Below are 24,283 nucleotides of genomic sequence, written 5' to 3' on the forward strand. Positions count from 1 at the left end.
AGGGTGCTTTTACAGTGCTATCGTAATATAATTCTGTCTTTTGTCTGAATTTACACATAAATCATTTGGCCTAATCACTTGTATGTTCCTCTTTAATATTATATAAACTGAATATACTGAATAACTGAAATGTGTGCAGTATGGTTTATTAATGCCGTAAGACTGGACTGACTAATACAAGTCTGCTTATTGCTTGATTTAGAGCAAATCATCAAGTTTTCACTGGAGAATTCCCATTTCCATTTATATGAATAAAGTTCTTAGAAATCCATTCATATGCTGTATAAACAATAAAATACATTTTACATAGGTCATTACAGAAAATTAAGCAATTACAATGTATACATTTTTTTCTTTTATATGCCCTTTCATTATTGCCTGCATGATTTCTATATGCTTTCAAAAAATGAATTTTGTGCAAATTGCAAGACAAAGTGAGGAACTAAAATAAAGGAATAGAAAATTCAATGAGCAGGGATGTAACTAGAGCAGCCAGCATCATCGCCCAAAGCCACATATCACACCTGTCTCTGAAGCAGGTCACATTGAGATAGACATAGGAAGACTGTGGTTACACTGTGTAAAACTGGTTGTCTTGCAGCTTTGGAGGGATAGCCTTTAGCAGTGAGTGAGGGAAGGCTGCTGCTAACAAGATCAGTTGGAGTATTCATCTCTTCCAGGATGCAGCCAGCTTCTGCTCCAACAACTGCTGTTGATGCCACAAGTAGGTTTTATTTTATCTAGTCTAATGTTTATTGCTCTATCTGTCCAATTGTATTATGGTTATAACTGTACTATAGATATCCTCTAGTGTTTATAAATGTAGGGCTTCATTCTATGTGCGTGACCACATTTTATAAGAAATATACCATTTTTTGCCTGACACTTTACTTTAAATAGCAACTGTGTAAAATATTTTATAAAGTGACTGGTTTATTTTTATTTTTTTTTCTCTAAATATTCGTATGTATATGAGATATCTTTGCTGTTAATAATACAAACTACGGAAAAACATGTTTTTGTTTTTGCAATGTGCACTTATATACAATGTACACCTGTAACGCAGTGGGTTCTAAATAGAGAGATCCAGTAAAAAAATACCTGACCATTTATTATACATCTTATTTTTAACCCATTATTAGCTGTTTTACAGTGTGTGCCAAAACAGTTTGTAATAGCACAATCCTGGGTTTCACATATCCTACTAATGAACTTCTGTTAACCTTTCTCTACAGTATTCTGTACGTAAAGATCAGAAATCTGCCTTTTTTTTTTACTCATACAATTTACCAACATATATTGTGCAGCAAAAATAACAGAAAATTAGTTTCCTCTTTCTCAACATGAATTGGGTACATTTTTAAACAAAGAACATTTGACAATGAAAACCTTTTGAGGGAATTTTTTTTTTGCATTGTCACCTTGAAATATAGCTGTGTGAGGGCATTTTTGAGTGCATACACACCTGTACATTTCATTTGTTCAAAATTGCAATCATCTAACGTGATTATTTAATTGCTTATAAATACACTAAACTACTTACTATAAGAACTGGCATTCTATAAGGCCTTGTAAAAAAGTTGTACTGCAGGCCGCCAGCTGCCATATAACACCATCAGCCTCCTCCCTATGAAGTCACTTAGACACTGCTGTTTGTGCATAACCGGTTAAAAACTCTGGGTTAGAGCTTTTCCGATCCTGGTTGTTAGTGCTAATACTCAGCTATGATAACAAAGCATTAGCTACATTTGGACCATGACAGCTAATCTTCTTCTGAAGCGCCACCATAGAAAGGCAGACACCACAGCCTTAATTTCAACATACAGTGTTGATTTAAAATTTAAATGGAGTTTATAAACTTATAAACACCATTCAAATGTATATCTGTATGTCTACAATAAACTGCAAAATCCAACCCAGCTAAAATTGGTATTGGTACTTACTTTAACACAGTACTGAAAAACAATGACTATCAAAAACATGCATTACGTTTTAGATGTCTGTATGATAAGAGAAATACTACTTGCTCATATAGGCACAGTCATCTAAACATAGTGATCAGATAGTTAGTTAATTATTTAACAATCACACAATGGTAACAGTAAAACGTCTACTATAGTGTTACCTCAACATATCGCTTACACCATGACTGCAAGTAATACTGAAATGAAAGAAAGTAGGAAAATGTATCAGAATAATACAATACATGAATTACAGTGGCACAAATGTATATGTTATAATCAAAGTGAAAAGTGAAGTCATTGTATTAAATGCCTCACATGTTTTAGGTAGAAATTAAATATTCTTTCACCGGTTGAAAAATGGTAAAAGAAGCTGAAATGTCCTACATGGGCCCCAGAGAGTGTAAAAATTACAAGAAACCTTTACTTACCCCGGCATTTCAATCAGGGATCTGTATTATAGAATTTAATATAGAAAAAGTATTTTCAAATTATCATGGAATGATATAGTTCTGCAGTATTTTGTATTATTCCCTCCGCACACCATGACATACTATAACGTCATGGTTCTGGGTTGTATGCAGAGAGTTCATGTGCTGAACTCTCTCCAGACACGGTGGCTGTACCCTGCCACTGTCGGTACTGTCAAAGATTGTAGCATTTAAACGTTAACAGTATAACTGGTGGGGCCACCATCTTGATGGCTGAGCAGCCCCACCCCCTGTGAAGTCATCAGAGGGTGCTGATTAGTTACCATGGCAGCCTACAGTCTCATAGAGACTTGTAGGCCTGTCATGGATATTGATCTCTAATAACCTGCCAGACTATTACAGATCAGCAGTAAAACAGCAGTATTGAAGTATATTGTATGAGCAATCAGATCCCCCAGGATTAAAGTTCCCCTGGGGGCCTGAAAAAATAGTAAAGAAATGTTTTGCCATTTTTCCATCCATAACTGTTTGAAGAAAAAATGATCATCTAGGTCCAAAATTGATATAAATGAAAACATCAGCATGTCCTGCAAAAAAATGACACCTTACACAGGTCCAAAGTATGAAAATGAGCAGGGAATGGAGCTGAAGGCTTGTGTTATGCTAATCTTCTCTCATACTTTCAGTAGTGATCTGTGATTTTTTTCTATGTTCATCTAAAGGCTATGTTTATACACTACACATTCAACTAGTATTGTGTTGACATTGTGTTTACAAAAATGCATTGTTACAAATTACAATGCGACCAGGATGCAAAACAGTGTAAATGTGAGCACAGTGTAAACACAAATGCATTGTAAACAGGTACGCAAAGTAAACAGAAATGCAATGTAAACACAAGGTAAACGCCATGTAAACGCAAATGCATTTAAGCATAAAGGCAAACGCCATGTAAATGCGACATGTAAATGCGCTGCCAACACTATGCAAACAGAAAGTAACTGCAAACACCATGTAAACCTAATTGTCGACACAATGTAAACACTACATAAACACAATGCCATGCAATTGCCATGTACCAACAATAGTAAGGCAAACATAAATATGATGCTTGTGCAAACACCATGTAAATGTCTTGTTTCTATAAATGTAATGTAGATACTTTTACATCGTTTATGTTTACACCACCTTTGCAGTAATATTCCAATTGAGTTTACATTGCATGAGCGTTCACCTCATGTTAATTAACATCATGTTATCAAGTTTGCGTTCCGTTTTTTCATAACTAAACACAAATATATAATCAACATTGTTCTATTAATTTGAAGTACAATGTGTGAGGAAAAACATTCTCAAAATCCCCTGGATATGTTAGAGCGTTACAAAGGTATAACCTCCTATAATGACAAAGGGCAAATTTAAAAAGTCAGGCCTGGTCCTAAGGCCCTAAAATGGCTTAGTCAAAAAGGGGATAAACAAACAAAATCATAAACATACTAATGTCTCAAAATGCCTGATAAAATGTATTTTCCTATGCATTAAATGCATAGGAAAAATGAGTGAAAATGGGTGAAATGTGTTGGCATAGCCCTGCATAACATAGCAGTGCTGCCTGCACCCCTAATGTTCCACATATCCTGGTTCTGTGACAATACAAAAGGCAGGAAAGAAAGAGCACTGAAAATATAGCAGTGAAAGTCTGTGAAATTATTTTTTTTATGAGACTCAGCACTATATATTCAAGGCGTTGCCTGGGATCTGGGGCACCCCAATCTTTATTATGCATTGTTACCAATACTTTTAGCCTAGGTTTCTGTAGGTTCTTTACTCTATATTTAGCTCTTGTACTTGTGGACAAGGCACCTGTTTATTTATGAATCTTTTATTTTGAATTATTTTTTAGATGAGAGATGTTGAATTAAAGGGGTTGTCCGAGTTAAAAAAAAAATATATATATATGTGGCCGGGAGCAGGCTGCCTAAAACAATAAAGCTGTACTTAACTTCCGGTGCCCTCCCGTATCCAGCGCTGCTGTCGCTCCAGTCCGGGCGCCATGTAAACAAACATGGCCGCTGGAGCAGCGCTGCATTCAGCTTCCGGCCGTGGCCGGGTACGCCTATCCGTCCCTATACACAGCATTGCGTATGGGGGCCGGAAGGTTGTCGGGTCCGGCCGGAAGCTGAATGCAGCGCTGCTCCGGCGGCCATGTTTGTTTACATGGCGTCCGGACCGGAACGACAGCAGCGCTGGATACGGGAGGGCACCGGAAGGTAAGTACAGCGTTATTGTTTTAGGCAGCCCGCTCCCGGCGACATATATTATTTTTCAAAACTCGGACAACCCCTTTAACACACGCATATGTGTGATATTATGTATTAATAAATTCATTTGTGTAATTACATGTGTATGTTTTTCATCATTAGACTTGGGGGTACATGGAACTATGGTCTGGATGTGCATTGTGTACACTTTCATTTGTGCATTTACATGTTTTTTTTCTCTGGTAAAATAAAATTGTTTTACATTTTGGGGGTCATATTTTGACACATCTTTTTCTTGTTAAAGGAAACCTACCATTTCAAATGGTCGGTGTAAGCTGTAAACACCGAGCACCAGCTCAGGGTGAGCTGGTGCCGGTGCTTAGTTTCGTTAGTGTTAAAACCGCGGTCTCGCGGTTTTAACACTTTTTAAACTTTATAGCAGAAGATGTTTCGGCGCTGCGCGCGACGCCTGCGGCGTTTCCTATGTAGACGCGCGCACGATCGTGCGCACGCAGCGCCGAAGCAGTTTCTGCTATAAAGTTTAAAAAGTGTTAAAACCGCAATACCGTGGTTTTAACACTAACGAAACTAAGCACCGGCACCAGCTCACCCTGAGCTGGTGCTCGGTGTTTACAGCTTACACCTACCATTTGAAATGGTAGGTTTCCTTTAAATCTTAAGTCATTGTTTTGATGTGAGACCTAGATTTTGCTATATTTATATCCTCTACCATGTGATTTGAAGTCACGTTGATAACCCGCATGGCTTCTGCTTGCAATTTTGGCTTATGCCAAGCTGTAGTGAGTATAACTATATGTACTGTATACTATCAGAGGCCAGACCTAATCCCTTTTGAGAAGTTGTGGGTCATTCTTCAATTGGCAGATTTATGGTGACTACAAACATTACACCTCTCTGAACAGTGTTTGGCAGACTGCATTGGGGAGATTTATTAGAAGTGTTTGAAAGTAGAACTGTTCTAGTTGCGTACAGCAACCAATCAGAGCTCAGCTTTCAACACCTGTTTTTAAAAATTAGAGCTGAGCTCTGATTGGTTGCCATGGATTAAAACAGTTCTGATCTCAGACACTTCTGATACCCCCCTTTATGTAGTTTTATCAAGTATTTTTTCAGTGTAAGTTTTTTATTTAGATTTTCAAGCATTTTCAAACAGACATATAAAAAAGTGAAACATCTGTAGAAATCTAAACAAATCAATCCCAGTCCTAAAAGAACACCTAAACACCACCCATATCCCCCGGTGTCACAGTAGTAAACTAGTCCTCATCTCATGCCAAAGGCTACAAGATCTTCATGTCACAGTGATTTTGGACGTGCCTGAACAATTTCGTTGGAGATACAGTGAGAGGAGGTTACTATCCCCCTCATTTTCTAGGTTTGGGGTTAATGTCCAAAGTTTAAATGTTAAACAGTTCCTAAAATACAAATCTTGTCATTATTGTGAACCAACCATGTAGAAAAGGCAATAACTAAAATATCTCCTCATCTAGCTTTCATTCAACAGTAACATAAGCTAGGACATGAGCCTCTGTTTTCTTGGATATTTAATTAAGACAGTATTTGTTTTTTTTTTTTCGTTTTTAGCATTAGTTTCCTTAAAGGGGTATTCTCATCTGGACATTTACATTTAATCGAATGTAGCCATGTTGTACATTAGAAACAAAATTGTTGTCTTTGGATACAACCACTGCTGCTGAAGTGATTGCACAAAGAAACAAATAGTTTTTGCATATGAAATAGTCAGGAGTTACTGCATTTCCCACAGTCGTCCTGTGGTAATGAAAGCTAAATCTAGGTGGTCAGACAGGTCTCAATCGAGCATTTGTGGCCATCACTCTCAGTTTGACATGGTGGTCATATCCGACGACAGGTATCTTGTTTCTAAGGGACAACATGGCTACATTTATAGAAAATTATCTTCACACAGTAAGATACTTTTTAATAACATCCAGCTGAATAAATATATATGGAAGATTGATTAAACTAAATATAAATGTCCAGATGGGAACACCCCTTTAAATCACCGTAGCCCTCTCCAGCCTTTACATGCATTGTCTGACTCTTGGGGCAGTTTTAATTTGTAATTTCATTTGTAATCTTGCTACTTTTACAATTCTGTATGTCCTAAGATCAAAAAATCTTTCACATAGACTGGCCTTTCATTTAAAATAAATGAGCTAAGTAGGAACCCACAGTAGCTACTGCAGCATCTGGGTCTAGGGAATGCATGTCAATGCATGAAGACTAAAGTTGGCTGGGGGTTTGCAGAACCTCTGAATTGTAAATCTACTTTTAAGGGTAGCTGTTGGGTTGATTTAGGACACTAAACCAATTACAGGTCGTTGTGAACCTGTGGTTTAGTGTCCCATATCACCCTATATCATAAAATAAATGTTTACACTTACCTAGAGACAGTGGCATAACTACAGTTTACTGGGCCCCGTGACAATCCTAACATGGCCCCCTTTTGACCAAAATTGGCCTCAAAGTTTAATACCATCAAGTGCAACTTCTGCCATCTTAAAATTTTATTGTCCCCTACCTTTTAAAAGCAACACCCACTAATTTGCTCTGTCTTGGGATTAGTACTGAAGCAAGCAGTGGATTGTGAACCCACTTTGCTATATAACTGGTTTGACTATGGGCCACACACTTGGGGCCGCCTTAGGCGGCAGATGTTCAAGTCCTAAATGGAGCGGCATCCTGGGTGATTAATTGCGTCTGTTTCTTTAAAAACACAGACGCAATTTATATACAGAACGGTGCAGGCCTGTTAGGCTGCGCCACTCTATTGCTCTGGAGAACCCAGGTAGCGGCTGTGTGGGAACGTAACTGGAGGTAAGTAGCTGATTTGCTATCTTTATAACTGGGGCAGGTTGTGTATACAGTGTATAAGGGGCAGGCTGTGTATACAGTGTATGGTAGGCAGGCTGTGTATGCAGTGTATGAGGGTGCAGGCTGTGTATACAGTGTATGGGGGGCAGGCTGTGTATACAATGTATGGGGGGAAGGCTGTGTATACAGTGTATGGGGGGGCAGGCTGTGTATACAGTGTATGGGGGGAAGGCTGTGTATGTAGTGCATATCTGTATATAGGGGCTGGATTAAACTAAGTGACCTTATATGGAGTACTGTATATCATTTAATTTGGGAGTATGTGTATGGGGTCTGTTATGAATAAATTAGGGAACTGTATATAAATAAAATGGGTGTGTATATAAATAAGCTGGGTCCTTTAGTTCACGGGGTGTGGTATATATAATTTTGGGTGCTGTACGTACATATTTATTCGGGGGACTATATAAAGGATGTTTTATGTGGGGATTAGTGGATAATTTATATTTAGAAACACGATCCATTATACTGTAAGTGACTGTGGCTTTTTAGGGGTGCAGTGTCAAGTTGTGCTAGATAGAGCTGAAGATGTTTGACTATGAATTCAGAAGAGATAAACCATGGTCGGGAGAAATCGTAAAGAAGTCCTCTTCCTCACGGAGCAGATCAGTACTTGTAAGGTACTAGATACTAGATGTCACTAATGTCTGTGTCACTGACTGACTGCTAGTGTGAGAGGTAGCCTCATCGGGAGCACGTGGGGGGGAAGCATTTTCAAGTTTCGCAGCAAAAATGCTAGTATCGGCCCTGTTCACACTTAGGGTGTTATTCCCGGACCTCTCTGGTATTCACCCTTTTACCTTTATACAGGGATCTGGACTTCGCTGTGGAGAGATTGCAAGGCCACTACCTCTTGTGGTGGAACCAGTATAGATAGCAGCTGTCCCAGCGGGCACAGAGACATCGGTACGTGGTACCAAGGGGTCAGGCAAGGAAGGCATTAGACAATCAGAATCCAGGGACAGGCAGAGAGTCATGGCAGGCAGCACAGGTTCAAGAAACAAACCCTGATCATATACCAGGGAGTGCAGATCAAATCAGAGTCATGAACAAGACAGGGGTTACACATGGGTTGCAAACAGAAACAAACACCATACAGCGGGACTCGCAAGCTAGGAACCTTTGCTCAGGCACAGAACAGGGCATGCTAGGGTATATGGCTGGAGGTGCACGCTGATAGGCTGGGACAGCCTAGTTTGGAAAAGCCCTAGTCCTTTAAGAAGGAGAAAGAGGCGTCGTCTGTGCCTTAAAGGAGCTAGAGCATGTTCGGACATGGCGGCTGAATGTAGGCCTGCAACTGGGAAAGTGACCAGAGGCAGAATCCGTCCCCAGCGTTACAAGTACCCTCCTTAGTGTTACCAAGGTTTAGGCACCCTTTTAGATTGTCCCCACATAAATTAAATGGAACCTGTCACCAAAGGGTCATTTTTAGTAGTGCCCTGGATTACACATACATATTAAAGCATAATCCAAATAGTTTCTATAAAACCAATGACTTTTAAACTTCACCTGGCTCCCTTCCAGGTATTTTAAAGGAGGGTTCTGAAGAACATTTTACTGATGAGGGGTAGCTCATCTGGACATTTTATGAAAGAGTAGTTGGTGCATTTTTCACCCTAGGCTTAAACTCAAGTCAATAAGTTATCCCATTTTTTTGTGGCAAAAATAGGTATCTTTGCTTTTACTCATGGGTGGGGTTGATATATCAGATCATGTGCTGAAGACATACATATGACGTATCACGATATGGTATAAAAAGCTGGCTGTATACATTGAGATGGCACTGTACAACTCTTCCAATATGCAGGTCATGCGGTATCATATCTCCATTTTCAAGAGGTGGTGATTAAGGCACTAATATTTGGACAAGAAGGACAGGGCCCTAGTAGCTCTGGATTAGATGTTCCCGATGTTGTGCCAGGGCAACATTTTCCCGGTGAATTCCTCAAGTCTTCTTCTAAAGGAAGGACACAGAAAAGAGACAAAATTTCACAGTGGCACAAACTGGATATCACATAATAGGCACCAAATTGGGGTCCCTTTTTGGGTTCTCCTCTGTTTTGCACAACTAGGGTTCTCCAAATGCATCCTGACACATGCTTCTAAAAGGCAAACATCCCTCTTTCCCTCTACTGTGACCCCCATACAAGAAGTGATTCCAAGTTAAAGCAAATATATGGAAAATGTTAGTTATCAAGTTATTTTGGTGATATGACTAACTTTCAAAAATGTAGAAAATGTTGAATTTGGAAAACATCATTTTGTTAAAATATTCACTGCAGTTTAATTTTTTTCATAAATAAATACTAAATATTTTGCTTAAATTTCTGAACCCACATGAATTACAATTTGTCACATAAACACAATCACAAAATCCCCTGGATATGTTAAAGCGTTCCAAAGTTATGACCACTTATAGTGACACATGTCAGATTTCCAAAAAAGGCTTGTGTCAGGAAGGTGCAAAATGTCATTAAGGGGTTAAATTTGGTGTCCAAATCGAATGGTCTTTGAATCCAAAGAATACAATTCTATTTAAAAAATGTCAAACATGCCAGGTTTAGACATGATGACCTTTATGAAAGTAGTACTGAAACCTTCAGAAAGACGTAGCATTTGACTGAAGAAGTGGAGCAGCGGTATAATCAGCAGATGTCCTCTGAAGTCTCTTCATGTGCTCATACAACAAATCACTGAGTGTTGACATGCCTAGAACCTGGTCCTTTAATGAAATGATTTTACTTACATCTCACTGAACAAGTGTCCTACAGAGCTCCCAAGGTTTCCAATTATCTTGACTTATAAGCATTATATCATTTAAAGGAAATATAATTCCTGTGTATCTCAGAGAAATTCAATTATCCAAAGACTGACACAGTCTATCCCCTTGTCCTGTGACCGAAGCCATTTTATTTGTGCCCTTAAGCTAGATAAAAATATATCACGTCGCCAGAAAAATTGCTTTAAGATCCCTGGGTGACTATTTATGTTGTAACTATTGATCATTTATTTCAAGCACTGAAACACTTTAGGTTTTAAAGTATCAAATATAAATGGATTATTATGTTATCCTAGTTTTAGAGTTTGACAATAAAAATGTTCTTTCAATATCATTTGGTATTTATGTTTTATTGTTGATTAGTTTAATACATTGTATACGGTTGAATAAGATTAGGATATACCGGTATATTATTGCAGCTATATCCGATTCTATTAAATGGAACTGAGCTGCAATAACAGACACAACCCATGGACCATGGTTTCTGAAGAAAAATCTTCATTTTTAAAAAATTTCTGTAGGTCTTATAAAGATTTGTACAGAGCTATAATAGGGCACCCACAGTAGGAATCCCAAAGGAATTGAAAAATTAAAATATACTGCAATGAAGGCCACATTATGGAACATTTTTCATCTACCGGTAATTAAAATACATTCATGAAAGAATCTGGCATAAACCCTGATATTCAGAGATCTTCAGTAGACGCTTATAAAATCTCCATAAACTCTTTCTGCTCACAGGATGATAAGGTTGTGGTCATAAGAGGTGAACATCAGGGGCGTAACTACAGCGGTAGCAGCCATGGGGCCCACAGTGTCAGGGGGCCCCGTCATCTGACCTGACACAATAAAGAATGAAGGATGTGCACCATTATATCTATATTGTACTGCACATGTCCAGCATAATATGTGTATAACATATACTGTGATGTATATATGTAGTATCTGTGATTTGTATATGGTGTCTGTACACACTGTATGTGAGTATGTTGCATATGGCATTGTATGTGTATATGCACATGAGTGTATTTATATGTGATTGCAACTTGCATGTTTGAGTATACTAATATGTATATTTTTTAAGTGGGAAGGGGGGCCCCATGCGGTAGCCTGCTAGGGGGCCCTGTCTCTCCTAGTTACGCCACTGGTGAACATACAATCCATGGGCAGAGCCCCTCCAGGAATTGCAGGAGTGTTGGAGAGAAAGTGGTGGTGGCCAAAAAGTAGCTTATTTCCTTTGGTGGTATCTCACTCACTCATATGAGGGCTGACAGATTCTTTAAGGAGGGGGTCACACTGTGGTGTAGTTCCCAGGAGGCAATCCCTATTAGTTGCCCCTTTATAATGTTGTGTGTCAGGCCCATTATGGTGAAGTGTGACAGAGCACAAGAACTCTGGAAATAGTAGAATAAAATGTTCATATTTAGTAATATCTTGTAGTCAATACAATGACAATAGGCAGTGTGAACATGGTTTCCCAGGTAGTGAGGTAGAAATGCTACTTAAAGCTTTTGCCGGACCCATGGATCCTGCTTACTTTCTGCACACTTTGGCCGGCAAGATATCCTCTGCTTATATCCTGCCATGGGGTTGTAGATTCAGACCTAGGCCCTTTATTACCTTTGGTTTCACCCATTCTAGAAGGTACTGAGTTCACACCCAATTAGAGGTGGTGGGGGATACTATATTCCTCTGTGCCAGGTGACCTTAACAATAAATTACAAAGCATCATTCAAACTTTAACCCCTTAATGCCACAGCCCTTTTTTAGTTTTTGGATTTCCATTTTGACTCTGTACATTCAAAAATCCAAAACTTTTTTAAATTTTATGTGTTCAGAGCTATATGATTGCTTGTTTATTGAGTAACAAAGTGTACTTTTTAGTATCAGTATTGACTATCCTCTGCTGTGTGTGGAAAGAAGCGTTAAAATTGGAGGAATAATGCATTTTCTTGTGGGCACTGTATGCACAGCGTTCACTGTATGTTCCAAATGACCTCCCCTTTATTCTTTAGCACAATCACAGGGACACCAAATTTATACATACATTTTATTATATGTTAATAGATTTTAAAAACATGAAACCTTTTGTACAAAAACTATTTCTTAGTTCTGCCATATTCTTATGCCAATAACTTTTTCATACTGTGGTAAGACCGTTTGGTCACTTTAAAAAAATTTTTTTTATATGTGTTGCAAAATGGCAAAAAAAGATGTTTTAGGCAATTTTTCTTTATGGGGTTCACTGCCGGGAAGAATCATTTTTACAGAGGACATTTGCAATGCTGGGTTATTTTTATATCAATTCCGGGACACTACTTACATGGTTTTTTACTGTATTTTAAACTAGGTTTTAACTTCTTCGTGCTCTGCGCCGTACATGGGTGAGCCCATGTCATACATAGATGATTGAAACAGGAAGAGCCGGCGTGGCATTTAAAAGCCCGCACTTTTGTTGAAATTGCTGCTCCCCCGTGACGTCATTGGGAGCAGCGATCGGTTGCCATAACATCCTCGGGTCTTTGTCAGAGAAGAGGCTGTATGGCTTCTGGAGATTTGATACAATGCGCTAGTGGCGCATTAGATTTAATACAATGTAAAAATGCAATATACTGCAATACAGGAGTATGGTGTTAATGTTCTAGTAACCTGGGGGTCTGATAGTTTGTGACATACACTGCATTGCAGTGTACAGATTGTGCTGAATGACAGGCCCTGGAGTCTTATGGCAAGGGATCGTTGCCCCTGGATGCCATCTAAGATGGGGGCCTGCATGTGCTGCCGACAATGGCTTTGCTGGCATGATTTAAATGGTTAACGACCACAAGCGGTGCAAGAACCTACCGCAGGTGTTAGGGTGGATGTTTGCTTCATGATGCAGTAAACACCAATCATTTAATGAAAAGGGCTCAGATCATGATCCCTCTAAATACATCCTTAACTGCATCATGATGTTTAGCTAACTCATGATGCACTAAGGGGTTAATAATATAGTATAGTGCAATATACACTCTTTAACCCCATGGTGGCAGTATTAGACCCTAACACACACAATTTAGTCTTAGAGATTCTCTTCTTTTACTCTCTGGATATTCCTGGAATCTGCCCATGTTCCCAGAATAAATGAAGCAGGGGAACAGGGTGATCTGTTTTCTTGAAGCAGAAAAAAATGTCCTTGATTTCTTTGTGGTGTCCCTATAAAGACAGTAACAAAAATAAAGACAGGTTATCTTAATGAAGCTCTTTCTGTATTAAAGGACCTACAAAATGTTTACTACACCTTTGCAAAACCACCAGCACCAGCCTGAATTGGGGATGTTGCAGAATGGATCTATAGAAAGTCAGAGTTTGACCATACCATCAGCAGTATGATTTGTATAATTGTAGATAACTTTTTGGAAGCCACATATTCCTGCTGTTAGATGGTTGAGCTTTTTTTTTCCATTTTTCCAGGCAGTCCCCGGGTTTCATACAAAATAGGTTCTGTTGGTTTGTTCTTAAGTTGAATTTGTATGTAAGTCGGAACTGTATTTTATAATTGTAACCCCAGTCAACATTTTTTTGGTCTCTATGACAAATGGATTTTAAAAATGTTTTGTTGTCATAAGAACCAGGATTAACAATAAATCTTAGTTTCAGACACATTTGATAACTGATATAGCTGTTTATTGTAGTCTAAGGCTAAAGTATAATAAATTACTAACATCCAGAGGTCTGTTTGTAACTAGGGGTCGGCCGTAATCAGGTGTTCTTAAGTAGGTGACCGCCTGTGTTTGGCTTCTCATTGTGAGATAGATGGAGCAATAACACACATGTGCTATGACTACTGTATTCAAGTAGGGGCCCCAGTTGTAATCAATGATTGGGGTCTCTGCCATTGTACGATATATAGTATAGATAAAGCATTCATCTCCTATCAAGTGAGTTTGTGATAATCATAACTTGTGCTGTGATCGCTATGCTATGATAGAATTACAGTTTTATCAAAACTCCCGGCAGCCTCCTCGGGTCTTCTCTGCGATGCATCAGTCAGCGACAGGTCCGTGCCATGTCACAGGCACTGAGGTTAGCCGCCGCTGCATGCTGATGCTGCGCTGTGCACCGCACTGATCCGAGAACACCCGAGGGGGCTGCCGGAAAGGTGAGTTTTGAGTATTTTTTTTTTCAATCAACGGGGCAGGGATCCGGCTCCCTAAGGGGGCACAGGGGCTGGCAGGCTATATACCAGGGCCCAGTGGCTGGCAGGCTATATATCGGGGCACAGGGGGTGACAGGCTGTATACCGGGGCACAGGGGCTGGCAGGCTATATATTGGGGCACAGTGGCTGGCAGGCTATATACTGGGGCACAGGGGCTGGAAGGCTATATACTGGGGCACAGGGGCTGGCAGGCTGTGTTCTGGGGCACAGGGGCTGGCAGGCTATATACTGGGGCACAGGAGCTGGCAGGCTATATACTGGGGCACAGGGGCTACAGGGTATATACTGGGGCACAGGGGCTGGCAGGCTATATACACTGGGTCAGGGGCTGGCACGCTATATACTGTGGCAGGGGCTGGCAGGCTATATACTGGGGCACGGGCTGGTTGGCTATGTACTGTGGCAGGGGTTGGCAGGGTATATACTGGGGGCAGGGGCTGGCTGGCTATATACTACTAGGGGCTCGCTATATACTGGGGGGCTGCTGGCTATATATTACTGGGGGCTTGCCGGCTATATACTGGGGGGGGAGCGGCTGTGACCAATGCATTTCCCACCCTCGGCTTATACTCGAGTCAATAGGTTTTCCCAGGTTTTTGTGGTAAAATTAGGGGTCTCGGCTTATACTTGGGTCGGCTTATACTCAAATATATATGGTACTTTATTATTACACTTTTTTTTTTTTAAATCAGATATTTTTATTGAACTTTTTATTTATAATAACAACACACCCAACAAGTACAACTTGGAGGGAAGTATGTACATATTATTACAATAGACTCTGATTGTATACAGTATTTCAGTATATTGAATTGCACTTGTGAAAGTATTTCAAAAGAGTTACAGTTGTATCTTTTGTCTTATACAAGGTTCACAATGTGAAGTATTGTATATGCTTAATAACAGTATTTGAAGACCAAGCTCTTTGAAGACCAAGTAGGTCTTGTTCAGTCTTTCTCACACTAAAGTAGACCTAAGCTTATCCTTACTCATTTAGCCAATGATAATTGGTATTCTAGACTTGCCCTTAGTCTTATAAGGGAGCTTGATGGCAAACCAGGCGTATCTAGCCACTTGCCCCAGATCTTTTCAAATTTAGAGACACCGTTTCTCTTCACATACATACTGTACTCCAGTTGTATTATTACATTTAAACGATCTATAAACTATTTCTTATCCGGTGGCCTAGGCCTTATCCATTGAGCCGCTATAACCTTCCTAGCTTGATATAAAGATCTTTGTATTGCAATATTATTAGTTTCTGTCAGGTTGTCTATTTTCAGTACTATTGTTACAGAGAAGACTTTTCGCGTCAATTCTAATACAGATTTCCACATCATGTGGAGTATATCTGCCTCTTCAGTTCCACATCTTGGGCATTCTGAATTAGGCATAGCTCCTATGCGGAATAGTAACTGTGGTGACCTATATGTTCGGTGTAGAAGAAATAAATGAGACATCCTGCGTGTTTCACTAGGCGAGAGGGTTGGTACCAATTCCAAAGCTTCAGTCCACTGCTCCTCATCAATAGGGCCCACTTCTCTATCCCAATGTGCCCGACATTTTAATGGAATATTTTTAATAAAGATTATTACACTTTATAATCTCAATAAATAATTGTATCATACATATTATATAATGTAATCATATGAAGTATTGGCAGTGGTGTACAAGCATCTGGATTGATTAAATATGGCAGGCTCATACTTTTGCTAAATTATTACATTAAAGGAAATTGCCCATCAAAAACAAGCATGATAAATCATGGACACTTACTCATAGAACCAGGCACTGTGAATGTGGTAATTTTATTATATTTGTTATCCATGGCCTCCTCACATCTAAATTACACTTAGGCAGAAGAGTTATTGTGGTGTTACTAGACCTCCTCCATGCTGCAGATTCATAGGCTGTTACATTGTGCAGGAGCATTTCCCTTCTCCCACTGGGTGAGATTACAGCAGGCAGAGGGAGAGAGGAGTGCTGAAAGAGCAGGGGAAACAGTGTAACAGCATGTGAAGCTTCATCACCACGTTGCATAACATTAACTCAAAAACTAATCTATTGGAGGTGAACAGATCCTGTTTCAGCAGGCATACCCCAGCATGTACTGCATCCATGTGGTAGATTTCCTTTAAAGAAGTACTTCCACTATAATTTGATTGTTTGGAAAATATCATAAATTAAAACGAAGTTTATATTACTGATGGAGGTATTGGTATGAGTTATTTACCCTCTTCTGGTCCTCAGCTATGTTATCTGACCATCAATTAGACTCTTCAACTGACTTACTAGCTTATATGTGAACCAGAAGTAAGTTTCTCTATGCAGTACTGTGCATTCCTAAGGGATCCAGGATGAGAAGGAAGCGGTTAATTCACAAATACAGCCATAGATAAGAAAATCTACCACAATATTATCTATCATGCTCATTTACGAAAAAATGTTTTTTAAAAATTCAGTAGTAATTTCCAGCAATCAGTTTGTAATAATTTTGGGCCTAAAGAGCACAAAATATGAATATATAGATGGAAACTAATCATAGATAGCTGGTGCACAATAGTGTCAATGTATTCCCCTGCAGAAATGATTTTTTATTAATTTTACTTAAATCTCTTATCATTTCATTTTAGGCCATTTTGGTAAAAGGAAGCGGACTGCTCTGTGGTTTACCATCTCTCTGCTAGTGGTGTCTCTTTTTATATTGACCATTGGCCTGACTGCAACCACAAGAACAGAAAATATAACTGTTGGAGGTTATTATCCAGGGATAATTGTAAGCATGCTTCTGTTTATTATTACTTCTTATGAAATCTTCTATTTTAATAAAAATCATGCAATGAATATGTATGTGGTTATAACTTAAAGGGGTATTCCAGGAATCAGCATAATTCGTATGCACATGGGCACTCAAAATATAAGCTAATGTGTAATTAGTTGTTATTTAAAATTTAGCTCCCCTTAGCAGAAAATGCTGATGACATGGACTGTAATGAAGAATTAAAATACTACTGGCCCTTTAATCAGTCCGTTAATTTCCTCCGCGCGGTCCGTCTCAGAACAGAAGATGGACGCTGGTCACATGTCCACATCACATGTCCTGCACCTGCCTGGGCAGGTCATGTGATCACCACTAAGTTTGGCTGTAGTCGGTTGGTTGCAGTGCATCCAGTATGGTCAGTGTTGTGGTGATGGCAGTTGCACATCACTACTATGGTAACAGAGCAAGAAAACCTGTTACATCATCACCGGGAGCAGAGCATAAGAGGGAGGAGGAGTTACTGAGAACTAAAGGATCATGGAACTTGTAGTTTCCAGTGGCGGCCATCTTATTGATAACTCCACCTACTTTAGAGAGGCCATAAATTTTGTAGATCATAAAATCAAACTATTTAAGCTCCATTTTGTGACTAATGACATTGAGTATTGTTGTATTCATTTATTTATATCATCATGGGTTTTTGTGTCAGACATTCATATTCCCGGAATACCCCTTTAAATAGAAGTTACGCATTTCTAAACATTTTTTTAAAATTTACTTCACTTAAAACAGACATGGCAGTTTACAAATGAAAGTACATCAAAGGACGCAATGTCTAACAAACTCAAACTTGTCAACCAAATGAAAAAAGATCTAACAATCAGGCTGGACATTTAGTACACCTGAAAGATAAGGATCTGCTAATATAGTCTAAGCAAAGATTGGTATTTTATCATTGATGAATCATATACAAATGGATCAATATGTTTTTAATGGGTTGTGTGACTCCTCCTCCCAGAGTGTTGGTAGCAACTCTTGCCACCTAGACCCAGAGAAACCAAGCTTCTGCCAGATCCAAAGTCACTCTTATGCCATCCCCAGAAGTTATCCAGCCCTGGGTGTAACCAAAAGGGGTATATGGTTTGGGTCCCTTAAATGCCAGACATTCTCTTAACATGGTAACACACTTGCCTGGACATCATTTAGTTGGAAGGAGATGTTGAGATATATAATTAAATGGTTCAAGTACAGGCCATGGGGAGCACAGGTGCAAAAAATGGGCTAGTAAAACGGGTCAGGTAAAGCTGTGTTCTCTGGTCTTTGCAGCATGGACAAATAAAGCTTAAATCTTCCCCTCACCTTCATGTAAAAGAACAGGGAATTCACAGAAGAAAGAAGCTTCTAGGCCCTTGTGTTTTGACATGTTTTGTCCAGTAAGTATAGCAGTTTAGGAAAGGCTATCATCTTCAGTAGGTTAATCCATCCAGAGACAGGAGCCACAGACTACCAGAAGTCCATAAAACTTTTCCATCTTGGTCAGGTGAATTGGACATTGCTTTTATCTGTGTCCTATGTATTGATGTTATTAGACGGTTGTTTACCTGGTTTTAATTTAACAACAATTATTGCATTATTATGGATGAGGCAGCTACCCATTTAAAAGCTTACTCGATATAAACCACAGTTGCAGGGCCAAGAAAATCCAGGTATTTTAGGCAGACGTCTAACAAGAGACTGTCCAGCCCAGGGTCTTTCTTTAGGACATGGATTTTCCACCACCAATTTCATCCACTGTGAGTAGGGTCGGCAACATCTGAATGAGCTCCTGAGAGAGTGAAGGAAAGGGGACCCCATACAGGGTCGTGCAGGATACAAGGAATTTTAGCAGACTATTATGGGCTCAGGGTGTATGAAGCAAGATGCAGGTATAGAGCTAATGCAGCCGCTAGCCACCAGCCCTATAAGGTCCCTTTATCTGCTGTTTTTAATAATTGCAAAGTTTCTCCATTTAAAATGTTTACATAAATGTTAGTTTCTGAATATTATCAGACATCAATGATATGTACCATACACTGAGTGCATCAAACGGGTCTAATTTTTATTTTATTTTTTCGTTATCAGCTTGGCTTTGGATCTTTCTTAGGTGTAATTGGAATTCATCTTGTGGAAAACAGGAAACAAATGGTATGAAAAAGATTTTTTTTTTTTTTTTTGGAAATGGCAAATAAGTAATAATTGAAGAAAAAGAAAAATCGAAAAACATTTAACAAACATATTTATATCAAAGTGATGCAGGGAGTCCCATCCCAGCAGTGCTTGTGGGTCTGTGAAACATTTGTGTAACACTAGAAAGATAAACAGAAATTATATAATAACATCCTGTTAACAATGGTAAATGGAAGCCATTACTGGTCATATTTCCCTGACATTGTAATTTAGGAAGCAGTGTCTGCTGTTCTAATGGATGTGATGGGTTAAAAACAGATTCCATTGCTTTTATCATCTCATTTAGATTATATTACTTTTGGGTCTACAAATGAAAATGGCTTGCATATGGCTCCATGGAGAAACTGAAATGTTGTGAATTTCTGGAGTGCTGCTTCCATTTAGGATTTCTGGAATGATTATTTAGATTGTACCATGGTCAGATAATGTTGTCTGCCAGGATAATGCACAACAAAAACTGATCTCTAAATATAGTTAGTCATAGTCCACAGATCAATAAATATACCATTTTGTCTTCAGTTCATAGCGACCAATCTTAAATCTGCCAGCATTGGTACGAAATTTTACAGTAAAGATTCCAGGAAATTAGGCAGCCTAAAAATGTTGAAGTTTATATAATTGCAGACCATATGTTGGTCAAAGTTTGTGGACAGAGTACTGTGCCGTGGGGGAAGAAGGCACTCCTTGCAAAGAAAATCTACCATTAAAATCAAGCATGATAAACCAGGGACACTTATAGATCCAGGTACTGTGACAGTGGTTATCTGCTTATATTTGTAATGCTAATGAGACTGAAGGGCTACTGCGGCGGTTCTTAGAGCCTTTCCATGCTGCCAAGCCTGCTCCTGCTCGGCACTTCCCCTCTCTCTTCCTGATGTAATTTCACTGCAGCACAGGAAGTTTCAGCACACAGTAGGATGGGGGAAGTGCTCCTTGTACATTGTAACAACCTGTGAATCTGCAGCATGGAGGGGCTTTGGGAACTGCCTCACGAGTCCTTCAGACTCATGACCATGACCATAATTATAAAAGTTTATTTTAGAAGGCGGCTAGTCATGGTGCCAGGATCTATCAGTAACTATCCCTGGTTTATCATGCTTGATTTTGGTGGTAGTACACATTTCTGCCTTTAGTGAATGCTTATATGGCTTAGCACTGTATCTAATATATATTTCTGTCTCTCCAGCTAGTAGCCTCCATCGTGTTTATCAGCTTTGGAGTGGTAGCAGCATTTTGTTGTGCTATAGTTGATGGGGTTTTTGCTGCTCGACATATTGTAAGTATTTCCAACTTTTCCTATCTGTGTTATTTCATTAAATGACATGAGTAGAAGCAGTCCCCGGGTTACGTACAAGATAGGATTTGCAGGTTTGTTCTTATGTTGAATTTGTATGCAAGTCGAACTGTAAATTTTATAATTGTAACCCCAGGCAGCTTCAGACACCTTTTATAACTGTTATAGCTGTTTATTGTAGCCTAGGGCTAAAGTACAGTAAATTACCAACACCAAGACTGCCATTCTTAACTAGGGGTTATCTGTAAGTCGGGTGTTATTAAGTAGGGGATCACCTGAATGTGTATTGGAAATATTTTTTATCAGAAACTGATAAATAATATGGCAACACTGACTTCACATGACACTGCCAATAAATCCATTTCCTTAATTGTAGTAATGTGAATTAATGTACATTATATACCGTATATACTCGAGTATAAGCCGACCCGAGTATAAGCCGAGGCCCCTAATTTTACCACAAAAACCTGGGGAAAACTTTTGACTCGAGTATAAGCCATGGGTGGGAAATGCATTATACTGGAAATACTCCCCAGTATATAGCCTGCTCGACCCTGCCACATAGTATATAGCCAGCACTTGCCCCCCAGTATATAGCCTGCCAGCCCATATCCCCCAGTATATAGCCAGACTCCTGCCCCAGTATATAGCCAGCAGCGGGGGAAGTCAGAAAGGTGAGTTTTGATATATTTCTTTTTACTCGATTATAAGCCGAGTCTGGGTTTTCAGCAGCATTTTTTTGTGCTGAAAAACTAGGCTTATACCCGAGTACATATGGTAATTAGGAAAACACACTTTGAATCTTTTCATGCACTAGTGCTACAAAACATCTCTACATATAATTAGCCCTTCACCTATGTGTCCATGGCAAAAGACTGGAATAAAACAATAAAGGCTCCTATAGAAAACCAGGGGAATTCATAAAAATCATGTAAGGTTAATTGAGGATTGAAACTACTGAAGACTATGCATGTTTCCAATATATTAAAGTAAGGAATTTGACATTTTGGTCCGGAGTAAGATTTTGGCTAAAGTTATTCTTCAAATCTATGATGTACAGTATCTAGTGATTCTATGTAGCTTATAATATCTATGAAATAGACCTTTTCTGTTTATTTAGCTCTATTAATAAAACATTGTGTTTTTTCCTTATTACTGTATTTTAGAAGCCAAAAACCCCATTAAGCTAATCAGAGGCTTTTCTTTATTTCTAAATATTGTGAATCCTGTTTTACCAGAACCCAAACAATAACAACTCTCTTCGTAGGATGTTGGTTATTATAATAATACTAACTAATTAAAAAAAAGCATAGGTAATAGCTAATGTTCAAATAATAACATAAAAAAACATAGAAATCTTTACCCAAAACTACTTCAGTACCTCAGCTGGAAGTCAAATAGTGTAACAGCCTGTAAACCCCAATCATAGAGGGGCTAAGCAGTCCCCTGGGGCTTATTAGCATAATTGTAAAAGTTGATTTCAGAAGGAAAGAGGCCATGGATAAAATGATTACCAAGGCCGTATTAGCCAGGCACTGGGGGCATGGTGCCTAGGGCAGCCTGCAGAGAAGGGGGGCAGCCGGGCTGGGGGAGTTGTTTTATTAAAAATAAAAGACACATTTTTGGTACCCGGCCGACTGCCCCCCCTTCCATAGGGGAAGGGGGCAGGTAATGCTGGAGCAGGCGCCAGGCGCGTTTGCCCGGCCCTTGCACCACACACTACATCGGGGGTGGGATCTGGCAGAAGTGGGGGCTTCCACTCCATTTCTGAGGCATTGTAGCACTGGAGCTCTCAGCTCCCGGAGTGCTCCGCTGCTCTCCATCAATCACACAGACCCTAAGCTCTGATTGATAGCAGCTGCTGTACAGGGGAGGTGTGATGATGTCAGCGTGTGCTGGGTCAAAGGCCTATGGCCGGAAATGACCAGGTGCAAGCTGACGTCATCATTCTTCGCTTGTGCAGCAGCTATGAAAAAGATGCAGAGAGGAGATGGGAGCAAGGTAAGTGTTTTTTATTGGGTACTGAAAATAATACTGGCTACTGGGGCATGGTGGCAGACCTTTGACTACTTGGGGTCAGCACTGGCTACTAGAGCATGGAAGCAGCCTGTGTCTACCTGGAGAGGAGCACTGGCTACTGAAGCATGGGGCAGTATTGTGACAACTTTAGGGGAACACTGGCTTTTGGGGTATGGGGTAGTGCTGTGACTACTTGGTGGCAACACTGGCTACTGGGGCATGGGGGGCAGTAATGTGCTACTTGGGGTCAGCCCTGGGTACTGGAGCAGGGGGGCATTGTTGTGACTACTTGTGGGCAGTACTGACTACTGGGACATGGAGCAGATCTGTGACTACCTTGGGGGAGAACTGGGTACTGGGGCATGGGGCAGATCATTGACTACCTGAGGGTAGCACTCCCTACTGGGGCATGAGGGAAGCAGTGTGAATACTTGGGGCCAGCACTGTGACTACTTGGGGTAGGACTGTTGTGGCCACTTGTTGTGGCCATTTCATTAAAGGGGGGCTCTGCTGTGGACATCACTTTAAAGGGGGCTCCACTGTAGACATTTCCGTAAAGGGGGACTCTGCTGTGGACATTTCAGTAAAGGGGGGCTCTGTTGTGGACATTAGATTAAAGAGGGGCTCGGCTGTGCGCATTACGTATTACATTAAAGGGGGGCTCTGCTGTGGACATTTCATTAATGAGGTGCGGCTGCTGCCAATATTAGAGTAGCCCCTTTTTCTGTAGCCCCCTTCTTATATAGACAGATGACATAAAAAGCAGCACTATGGGAATGGGAGCATTTTAGACTGGAGGCTGCTGGAATTGGCACATTACATGGTTTGGGGTTAGATATAGGGTATTTGTTGAGCAACCAATTTTTTTCCAAGGGACCATGGTAAGAAGGTTACACGGCCTGGTCACCTTAAAAAAAAATCAGTATGCGCCGCAGTGGTTTGGTTGGGCAGAGGAGATTAGGCCTCGGGACATGATTCTGGGGGTAGAGTTCAGCTGCAGGGCGCACAGAGGCTGGCCAGCCTGGGCTAGCAGCCCAGATCTCCGACACTGTCGGGGACAGTAGTTTGTAGTTGGGTTGGATGGTTTCATGGACAGGGAATGTGATTGGCTTCTAGAAATAGATGGGTTATAAGAGTTTATTTGAAGTTTATCATTAAATTACTTTAATGGACAGTACAAAATTAAGGATATAGAGGATATAGGGTAGAACTTAAGTGTTAACATCTGGGCACATGTTGGTTTGGACGTTGTGGGGGCTCTAGTCGTGTGAACTTTCCAGGGCTAATAGGACACTTAATCCGCTACTGATGATAAACAATGTCACACATCACACAAATGCGGCTATTAAGAAAAGGTATTTACATGTAATGAAGCATTTTGCTCAGTCCATTTCCCAACATAAGGCAAACGCACCATGTGAACGCAGCCTGAAGCA

General features: G+C 39.9%; 1 protein-coding gene across 4 annotated transcripts in view; it reads left to right on the forward strand.

The window, feature by feature from the left end:
• Window positions 1–618: 618 nt before the first annotated feature.
• Window positions 619–24,283, forward strand: part of TMEM255B (transmembrane protein 255B) — a 39,322-nt gene continuing 15,657 nt past the window's right edge. For 2 of the 4 annotated variants that reach the window (XM_072133058.1, XM_072133059.1), the window contains exons 1-4: window positions 619–724; window positions 17,181–17,323; window positions 19,430–19,492; window positions 20,721–20,810. In XM_072133058.1, coding sequence (XP_071989159.1) covers window positions 682–724; window positions 17,181–17,323; window positions 19,430–19,492; window positions 20,721–20,810 — 339 coding nt within the window. In that variant the 5' untranslated portion in view covers window positions 619–681. Of the gene's footprint in view, window positions 725–17,180; window positions 17,324–17,729; window positions 17,764–18,623; window positions 18,742–19,429; window positions 19,493–20,720; window positions 20,811–24,283 lie in introns of those variants that run through there. The other 2 variants (XM_072133061.1, XM_072133060.1) reach the window with 2 other exon arrangements.

The sequence above is a fragment of the Engystomops pustulosus genome, chromosome 2 (genome assembly GCF_040894005.1).
Source record: "Engystomops pustulosus chromosome 2, aEngPut4.maternal, whole genome shotgun sequence".
NCBI lineage: Eukaryota > Metazoa > Chordata > Amphibia > Anura > Leptodactylidae > Engystomops > Engystomops pustulosus.